This window comes from Filicampus tigris, chromosome 11 (assembly GCF_054856515.1).
Source record: "Filicampus tigris isolate MCC_2025a chromosome 11, RoL_Ftig_1.0, whole genome shotgun sequence".
NCBI classification, from domain to species: Eukaryota; Metazoa; Chordata; class Actinopteri; order Syngnathiformes; family Syngnathidae; genus Filicampus; species Filicampus tigris.
Genome location: NC_141227.1, coordinates 8527501 through 8537607, shown reverse-complemented (window position 1 = coordinate 8537607; position 10107 = coordinate 8527501). Strand labels below are relative to the sequence as shown.

The 10107-nt window shown below is 40.1% G+C and overlaps 1 protein-coding gene across 2 annotated transcripts in view; it reads left to right on the top strand.

Annotated features, from left to right (window-relative positions):
* Positions 1-564: 564 nt before the first annotated feature.
* Positions 565-10107, top strand: part of inpp5f (inositol polyphosphate-5-phosphatase F) — an 11967-nt gene continuing 2424 nt past the window's right edge. Inside the window, exons 1-20 of one of the 2 annotated variants that reach the window (XM_086044671.1) lie at positions 565-1009; positions 1093-1194; positions 2352-2432; positions 2923-3059; positions 3624-3749; positions 3949-4134; positions 4235-4291; positions 5273-5471; positions 6013-6192; positions 6589-6656; positions 7513-7637; positions 7734-7811; positions 7984-8104; positions 8280-8408; positions 8558-8675; positions 8761-8959; positions 9120-9191; positions 9271-9344; positions 9545-9673; positions 9959-10046. In XM_086044671.1, the coding sequence (XP_085900797.1) occupies positions 1098-1194; positions 2352-2432; positions 2923-3059; positions 3624-3749; positions 3949-4134; positions 4235-4291; positions 5273-5471; positions 6013-6192; positions 6589-6656; positions 7513-7637; positions 7734-7811; positions 7984-8104; positions 8280-8408; positions 8558-8675; positions 8761-8959; positions 9120-9191; positions 9271-9344; positions 9545-9673; positions 9959-10046 (2264 nt within the window). In that variant the 5' untranslated portion in view covers positions 565-1009; positions 1093-1097. Of the gene's footprint in view, positions 1195-2351; positions 2433-2922; positions 3060-3623; positions 3750-3948; positions 4135-4234; positions 4292-5272; positions 5472-6012; positions 6193-6588; positions 6657-7512; positions 7638-7733; positions 7812-7983; positions 8105-8279; positions 8409-8557; positions 8676-8760; positions 8960-9119; positions 9192-9270; positions 9345-9544; positions 9674-9958; positions 10047-10107 lie in introns of both variants that reach the window. The other variant, XM_086044672.1, reaches the window with a different exon arrangement.

The window sequence follows — 10107 nt, the reverse complement described above, 5'->3', positions numbered from 1 at the left end:
TTACCATCCCTTTATTCAAAAACAGGACAATATTTTAAATTTACAGTGCAAAAAAATGCAAAAACAAATTTATTATGATTATGATTGCTGGTTTGGTCCATAACGTCAGAAATTACGCAAAAAATGTTGATCATTGTTTTCCAATGAGAAAAGCAGATATTTGCTCTCTAAACACAAAGATAATCACTCTCCTTTCACAGATGACTATAGAAATCTTTACTGTTGAAGATGTAAAATTAGTAGGATTTGGACTTGTAATTGTAAGTTAAAGAATGTCTTAGAATGTCTGATTAGTTGTTGATTAATCTATTAATTGTGGTACCTCAAGTACAGTAGACATATGCTTCCTGATAAAACAGAATTATATATAATCTTTATTTTTGTTAGTCCACAGCTTTCTAATGTTGAAAGGTTTTAGTGCATTTAATTGTTTCTAATACAATAATGTTCATGTCATTGCTCAGCTGCTCCTTGTATTGCCCCTAAGGACACCTCTGAGTCATAGGGAGACAAAGCGTTAAGTGTTAACCCCTCTCTTTCTGTGTGGGTGGTTGGGAATGCAAACCTCAACTTGAAAGAAATATTGACACGAACATTCCACGCCACAAATTATAAAATAAAAACAGCTCCGGGTAGTAGAAACGCTTATTCCCAGTGGGAGCTTCCCACTCCCAGTGAAACGAGGTGACTCTTGGCTTGCACGCTACCTGCTTTCCAGTGGCGACGACGGGTCACGTGTCATTGTTTAGAGCAGGAAATTGGTACCTCCTGGATGGCTTCCGCAGCAGTTTATAGAAACAAGCCCCCCATTTATTTATGCCTTACTTTTGTGTCCAGCCTAACAATGAGGAAGAATGTGTATCCAGTGGTGAGGGAGAGCAATCGCCAATATGCGTATAAGTGGAGCAAACCCATCGGACAAGCTTCCAGCTGCTGCTAGCTTGTAGCTGTAGCTCACCAGGCACCAGCCGGAGGGGAACGAGGAGCTAACCGGAGTTAGCAATTCGCGGTCTGGTTAACTGCTGTCATCTTCCCGTGTTGATTCTTCCCTCTCAATGCTGTTCTTCTAGCTAGCGACTTATTTTTGTACAGACAAAATGGAGCTATTCCAAGCTAAAGATGATTATATTCTTCAGAACGGGGGCTGTGCTCTTTGGTGTAGCCGAAAGGACGGTTCCATGACAGTCAAACCTGGTACGTATCATTCCGCTCGTCGGTCTTTTCCATGAATTGAGCACTCCTCATTTTCTTGACAAGTTGAAATAAACCCCCTAATTCACTCTTTAATAGATACGTATATGTAAGATGATTTGGGGATGATTGACACCAATCTCACCCATGCTTTCAATTTGATAATTTAATAAAAGTACACATTGTCTGAGTGTTTCTCTCGACCAACTTCACGAACAATTCATCTCGTATAAAAGAGGTTTTGTGTCATGTATTGTATTTCATTTTGGCGTACATGCGAGACTAAAGACGAGTTTTCTTGTGACATTTTATGTTAGACAGAGGAGAAAACCAGACTTGCAAGTTCTTAATTATGCGAATTAGCTGTATCATACGTTTATTTTAGGAGAGCTTCCGTGACTAAATCGTTTTTGGGAACATTTAACCAGTGTTGTATTTAGGGTTCAATTCCTCTAATCTCATCTGTCACTTATCTGTATGAGCTCTAAAGTGTGTGACAAGTAGATGAAAATGAAAGAAGTGATGAATTAGTAGAGCCTTTCCAGATTAGTGAGAATGTTGATACCTGAACAAAATACGGTTGTGTAGCCATTCTGAACAGGTTTACAGTTGCACCACTGTTTCATAATTTAATTGGAACAAGGGTTTCCGCTCCTCTTTCACCTTGCACTCTACTCCTGTGCTCACAGGGAAGTATTTCTTGAAGGCTCATGAAGTAGATTTGAGTTTATTTCTTCAAGATTTAAGAATGAAGAAATATTAGTATTTGGTGAGTCACATGCCAACGTTCTGCTCCCTTTGCCACACCCTTCACATGGTTCCAATTTTCTCCAGTATGATGGCAAATCCATCACCAGAAGTCCAGTTTTCCTTTGACTCAGCCTTACCACTGCATGGCCCAATCTGATGTCATGCCTGGGTTAGGATTTAACCATGTCAGCAAACAGAATGTCTGTGTTATGACAGAATAATGTTTCATCTTTTAGTATGAATGTTATGTGGTTGATGAATGACAGACCACCACAATTTGATTTGCTGTGTCACATGTTGAACTTACTGGGTTTGAAATCGTAATAAGGTTGTCTGTGTGACTTTGTTGACAGTTATTCCATGACATTCAGTCACACTTGAACTTCAACTCCATCTTAATTTTCTTTCAGCAACAGACCTACTTCTTGCTTGGAACCCAGTATGTTTAGGCCTGGTGGAAGGAATCATCGGAAAGATACAGCTTCACACAGGTAAGGTGTTGGAGTACTAATTGGACCTTTCTTCTTAAAAGATCAGAAAAAAATAATTGATCTTAGTCTTTGGCTACTTGATATGACAAATATTCTGTTACTGTGACTCGTTTCACATTCACAAGGGAAGGTGTGAAAATTAGTGCAAATGTACTTTGAAATGCATGTAGTGATGAAGAGGAGTGATGTGGTGTTGATGATTCCATTGATGAGCGTCCCCCCCCACCCGCTTTGCCTCTCAGAAGCACAGAGCTTGAGTTATTTTTACCTCACAAAAGGACAATTGTATTTTCACAGACATGGTAGTTTAACATGAGCTAATACTGTTTTATTCAATATTTATTTAGCAGATGTCTTGTACTGCTGTATTATAATTAATTAATAGCTGCTTTGAGGTTGGTTTCTTCACACCTTTTAGAATGTGAGGAATTCTGCACCCGTGATGCAGCCACCCTCTACCCACCTCCCCTTCTTCTACTCCTCTTGCCAGATCTTCCTCTTGGCCTTGTATTAATCCGCCAGAAAGCGCTTGTTGGCCATTTGCCAGGCAACCACAAAGTCTACAAGATCATCAAGATAGCTGTCATTCCTCTGTCTGATGAAGAGCCACAGGAGCTGGAGCTGGAGGTGTGCATCCTAAGACTGAATATTCAGACACATTGCCAAGTGTATGATGCTTGACCTCATTGAGCGTTGCCAAGAATACGATGACTGCGTCAGTGTATGATTCATAATCGGTCTATGAGCTACTACAATATATTTGTGCAGCTTTGTTTTTGTTAAAAGTCTCATAGATAGGCGGAATTGGAAAGATTGTGTATATAATCTCATAGAAAGATGGGTATTGCTAAGATTTCAGTCTTTCAGGGCAGCTTCGTGGACGGTGAGGCACATTATTTTCAAGTGAGTAATACTGACGGTGAAAGATTGCTCCTGAATAGACTGTTATTAGACACCACCCTGTTTTACATTGTGCTGCGGAATAACTATTCCCCCCTCCCATTCTCGCTGCTCTGTGCACAGAAATCCTGTTGCTGCATGTAGCTGTTAGGCTGTTTACCAAATTTATTTTACTAGGGTAGTGTTTCCTCATTTTGTCAGGTTTACACTCCTTATAACACCAGGTCTGTCTGAGTGACATTTTGTACATTACTTGTTCACTGAAATGATACAAGCTCAAATTTTTTTCAGCTCTGCAAGAAGCATCATTTCGGAATTGACAAATCAGAGAAACTGGCTCAGTCTCCTGATGAGTCCAAGTTAATGAAAACCTTAAGCCAGATAAAATCCAATGTGGCTGTGCCCATTAAGAAAAAGGTAGGTGTCTGTTCACTTTGTCACATACTTGATGCTTGCTGATGCTGCTCTACCAGTTCAACACTCTACCTACCTACCTACTTACCTACCTACTTACCTACCTACCTACCTACCTACCTACCTGACCTACGTACCTACCTGACCTACCTACCCACCTACCTGACCTACGTACCTGACCTACCGATCTTGCCCAATCCAGTATTCCCCTGCCTTCCAGGTAAAGGAAAACAAAGAGAAGGAACGACTAGAGAGGCGGCTGCTCGATGAACTCTACAAAATTTTCATGGATTCAGACTCCTTCTACTACAGTCCCACCTATGACCTGACAAACACTGTGCAGCGCCAAGGAGACTTGGAAAGGTCCAATTTACCGCTTTGGAAACAGGTGTGGGGAGAAACACAACTTGGACCAAGGTCCCAAATTCTATGTGAATGTCAAATGCAGAAGTTGGTTGGCTAAAAGAAATTAATTTTTTTTGTGAAAGGTGGATGACCGGTTCTTCTGGAACAAACACATGATTCAAGATCTTGTAGACCTACAGGTAATGCCCCCTTCACCCTTCCTTTGTGACTGTTAAGATCGGAATAAAATTATAGTGTCCAGATGTCCACATTTGTTGATATGAGCAAAGTTTGCTTTGGTCAAATCCTTCCTTGTGTGACATCAGAACTGCCTCTCCCATGTGCTGTTCCATGCAGTGAAACACACCTCGTTCCGTTTCCTCAGTCGCCATGGCCAGTGAAAGCACCGACAGCCACATACATAGCAACAGTGTACTGCAGTATTCTGATATACAGAAGCGCAACCGTGACTCATTGCTATCACTTTGGGAACAAAGTGACAAGCAAAGATAGGATGAAGATAAGATGAGCTTGTCCAAGCAAAAATGATCTCATCAGCTAAACATAAATTATGCACAGTCAGTTCATGGTTATTATTTCTACTAAACATTTTAATTTGCTTACATTGGGGCAGTGACAGGTGTATAATACTACCACCCAAACAGGGTAACGTCAGAGATCATCCAGGGTGCTGTGGGAAATAATCCAATTTCAATGAATTTGCATGGAAATCTTTACAGTAGTTATCAATTACACATACATCTTTATCTATCCATGGCAACAATATGCAGGTATAGTGATAGACAGACCAACTAAAAGCTTCCATTACATTAGATGGTAAAAAGTACAGTAAACCAGTTTATATTGCTAGTCATACGATAGCGTAAGTCATGACTTCCTGTGAGTGCATCAAGTTTCTGTTCAATTAAACAGGCCCAGATTTCACACCGAGTAAGTCAGTTTGTGAGGAAATGAAGACAAGATCATCATTTATTCATTGTCGTCTTAAAGGACTGGAGTAAACCATATCGACCAGCATTGTCTTTATTTTTCCTATCAAAGAGGGTCAGACTGACCGTATTTTCAATTATTTGGCCATAAGGGAGGCCTGCATTCTACTATAACTGTAATGGACCTGTGAGAGATGTTATTCTAAACAATAAACATTTTGTATATCTCAGATCCCTGAGGTGGACTTTTGGGTGATACCAATCATCCAGGGCTTCGTCCAAGTCGAGGAGCTCGTAGTGAATTACAACGAGACATCTGATGAGGAACGGAGCAGCCCTGAAACTCCACCGCAGGAGGTGACCTGTGTTGACGACATCCATCCCCGCTTCACCGTTGCTCTCATTTCGCGACGCAGCCGCCATCGGGCAGGTACAATATCGTCCTTAAAAAAAATCCACTAGTCCTATGTAAAGCTGATGCCACAGCCGGCCTAATTTAACAGCATTGGTTATTACCAAAAATCGTTTTTATGTTTCCGTATTTGCACAAGTATTTGGAAATTCTAGAACCAAAATGTCAGTTTTAAGCACTTAATTTAATATAGCTCTAAAATATAATTTTCAACTATACTGTTTTACAAAAAAAATCTCAATGAACAAGATCAAATGTATCTATAATAAGGTGAATTCGGTTTAAAATTCCCTATTTCTGTTCAAAATAAGAAAAAAGGATGAATTAAAGAAAGCAAATACTTCATGACAGTGGATGGTCTCTTTTTGACCGGTGGTCTATTCTAAATTCCTTAAGCACTGACAAGTAAGCCTAACTGTAAAGGCAATTGGAACTGATTTCAACTCTGTCTTTTAATATAATTATTTGAGAGCATGTTCACCAAACATAGGAAATGTATTTATTCTCTTCACATGAAACAATCTTTTAATAGTCTCCATCTATTCTCTTTGCCCAAAAGGGATGCGGTACAAACGCAGAGGAGTAGATACAGATGGGCATGTGGCTAACTATGTGGAGACGGAGCAGTTGATCCACGTGCACAGCCACACTCTGTCCTTTGTGCAGACCCGTGGCTCTGTGCCCGTCTTCTGGAGCCAGGCAGGATACCGCTACAATCCCCGGCCACGCTTGGAGAAAGGTCAGTGGAACCACTTCTTGCGTGCAGTCACACGACTTTCTCACGCATTGTTGTAGTTCTCGAATTTGTGGTTAATTCAATCAGTACTTAATTCAGGTCCAGTGAGACGTGTGGTTTTTAGTCATTTTAGTTTTCAATAGAATTACTGATAAAATGCATAATAGTAAACTCCCGCAAATAGGGCATTTCTATATTGCGGATTTCGCTTATTGTGAGGGTGGTCTCAAACGTAACACCCATGATGGAGGGGGGGATTACTTTACAATTTCAAGTAAAATTGAAAATTTGCATCATTTGGTCCAAAAATGTTGCCGTAGGAGTCAACACTATGTAACATGTTAACTAGTTTGTCAGATTAAACTGTCATTAAATTTGTTTACACTTGTGCCATTTCAGAAGAGAAGGAGACCATGTCGTACTTTGCTGCCCACTTTGAAGAGCAACTTAAACTCTACAAGAAAGAGGTAGGTTTGCAGGTGTAGACTGGTTAAAATTAGTGTTGTCATTGCACCTCCTTGAGTTGCATTTGGTGTGAATGTTCTCAGCGTCCTTCTTAGATAAGTAGTTTACACTATTCCAAAGTGTATTTAGACAGCTACTGTTTATTCATGTATTGTAACATGAGTATTGGTTGGATCAGGGGTGATCAATTACATTTCCTAAGGGGGCACATGAGAAATGAACAGTTGTCGAGGGCCGTACCGAAATAATAGCCTCAATTGTGTTCCACATTATTTGAACGTCTATATAAAGCAGTACATTTGTGTTATTATTGTTTTGATATTTGTAGCAATATGGTATATGCTGTTCAAATTATGAAATAAAAATGTTAAAAACAATACTTAAATCATAAAATGACTATAAGACACTAACTATTTAATAATTAAATCATGCTGGCATTTTGAGCTTCAGCCGCAAATACATATTAGCTATTTCTTACTGGTTTAAGGGCAAACCTCATCCTCCCTCCACCCTGCAAAATGTTGCTACTATGAGGTACATTGCTCTTGCTTGTGCTGGCTTGTAATGCTTACACACGTGCACAACATAAAATAACCCTCGCAATACACCTTATCGATAAAAGGGCCGTGCTTGTTTTACAATTTAGTTTGACTTTACAATAACATTATGAGGACAGGTCAGAGACGGCCGTATGGTCAGATGCTTGGAAAAAGATTGCACCAGTATGTACCACAGATTTATAAAACCTTTGTAAATATGTCCGAATTAATACCTCATTTTGTATGTAGAGGACTAGTCGTAGAGAGTTGTAAATGCTAGACTTTGTGCTTTTTAATATCACTCTGTTTTTAATTTCAGGTCATCATTAACTTGGTTGACCAAAGTGGACGAGAGAAGTTGATTGGGGATGCGTATCTAAAGCAAGTGCTTCTTTACAACAACCCAAACCTCACTTATGTGTCATTTGACTTTCATGAGCACTGGTGAGAGAAACACTTTCAGTGTGATGAGTTTACAATTCTATTTTTGATAACACTGCATTTCCTTCCCTTTTGTCTGCGTTGCGCGCTGTATCTTAGTCGAGGGATGAAATTTGAAAATGTGCAAGTACTGACGGATGCCATCTGTGACATCATCACTGACATGAAATGGGCCTGGTAAGTGTGATTCACTATTTTGTAATTAGCAGAAAAGTACTGTTAAGGTAGTGACAGTTTGTCATTTTGATTTGTTATTTTTTTTACATGAAGGAAAACTATCATACAGTTACTATCGTCATGTTTATTTGTCATCTAACAAAACAAAAATGCATCTGGGTCTGTCCGCTAGGGTGGACCAAGCTGGAGTCATCTGCAAGCAAGAGGGAATCTTCCGAGTCAATTGCATGGATTGTCTGGACAGGACCAACGTAGTCCAGGCTGCTATTGCTCGGGTGGTTATGGAACAGCAGGTAAAATATTTGAATCATCAGTAAAAAGATTTCCCTGAATCTATTTCAGCAGTTGTTATGATACTGTTTCCTGTAGCACTTCATCAAGAGCTTACCTGGCGCCGAATCAATCTCTTGAGTTATTAGATAATCTAGCCAACAGCTTTCTTCAAATTTTATTATTCATTTCTCTCAGCTGAAGAAGTTGGGCGTGATGCCTCCAGAGCAGCCGCTGCCCCTCAAATGTTACAGGATCTATCAGATCATGTGGGCCAACAATGGTGACACCATCAGCAGACAGTATGCTGGCACAGCAGCACTTAAGGTATTACTGCTGCTATTATTGGCTTTACGCACATCCCATAGACTGTGGGATACAGTGACGCTTTATTACTTTTCTGGGACGCATCAATATATACAAACGCAGCGCGTATGCTGCGAAACGTATCAGTGAAAACACTGTTTTGTTTTTAGGGAGATTTTACGAGGACGGGTGAGAGGAAACTGACGGGTGTGATGAAGGACGGCGTCAACTCAGCCAACCGCTACTATCTGAACCGATTCAGAGATGCTTACAGACAAGCAGTCATCGGTATGAAGCCGAAACAAAAATATCTGCTGACAGTGTGTCTGCGCTTCAAAACAACTCTTCACAGCGTCTCTCCATTGCATTGCAGACCTCATGATGGGTCTTCCGGTGACTGAAGACCTCTACTCCATTTTCAGTAAGGAGAAGGAGCATGAAGAAAAAGAGCAGGAAAGCCAAAGAGGAGCCCAGGAGCAAGTCAGCCTGTTATTGCAGACATACATGCAGCTTCTCCTGCCTGATGATGAGAGGTTTCACGGTGGTTGGGCTCTCATTAACTGTGACATGAGGTTTGCAGCACATTTTCATTCACAATAAACTTCGGGGTGTTTTAAAATACAAACCAGCCACTCTTGTGATATGTTTAGGACCCAGCCAACTTCAAATGTTGACATTGACACTGTGGCAAGAAATGTCTTAAGTGTTTGGATGTCGTCTTCTTTTTCTCAGCCTTATCGATGCCACTAATAAAGATGTGGATGTGCTTCTGCTTCTCTCTGACAAAGCCTACTACATTGCTTAGTAAGTCTCACCTACATATTCCAACCTATTAAGCGGGATCTGTTCCTTTGAATCATCCGCTGATTGTGTTCTTCCGTAGCTATGACGAAGAAGCAGATAAAGTCAACCAGTACCAGCGCCTCAATTTAGATGGTTTGGAAAAGATTGAAATTGGTAAGTATTCGGTTTTACTCAAAGCAGGAGTGACTGGGCTTTTGTGCACTGACTGAGTCACCCAGCACTTCCTAAAAGTGTGTTTAACAGTTTCTCTCAGTACTCTTGTAGTAATATTGTTGAGGAATGATTCATTCAAGGAAATGAAAGTTAAAAACACACAAAAAATGGAAGTTGTGAGTGTGAGTATTCTGTTGCAGGTCCAGAACCAACACTTTTTGGCAAGCCAAAGTTCTGCTGTATGCGCCTGCATTACAGAAGTGAAGAGTCAAGTGGATACTTTCACACACTGCGGGCAGCCACCCGAAATCCTGAGGATGACGGAAAAGGTTGCAGATATACCTTTGAATAATTAGAGAGTCTTTAAGTGAATCATTTCAAAATCATAAACTTATATTTTATTTTTATTGTAAACTGTATTATCCGCTGCTCAATCAAAAATCACTTATATACCTCCAAGTTGTTGTCCATAACAGCTTATTACCACCTAGTTTTGTCTGTTGTTAATTTTAATTGTAAAACAATCTGCTGTGTACTGCTTTACCTTATTCTGCTCGGATACTGTAATTTCCCCTCTGATGACGATTAAAGGATTTTCTCATCTTATCTTCCAGATACACTGCAGTGCATTGCTGAGATGCTTCGCATTACAAAACAGGCCAGGGGGCTGGACCTACTGGTGGTTGAAAAAAAGTTGGAGAGGTCATTAGGATATATATTCTTAATACTCTCTAAAACAATTTTCATTATTTCTGACGTTAAT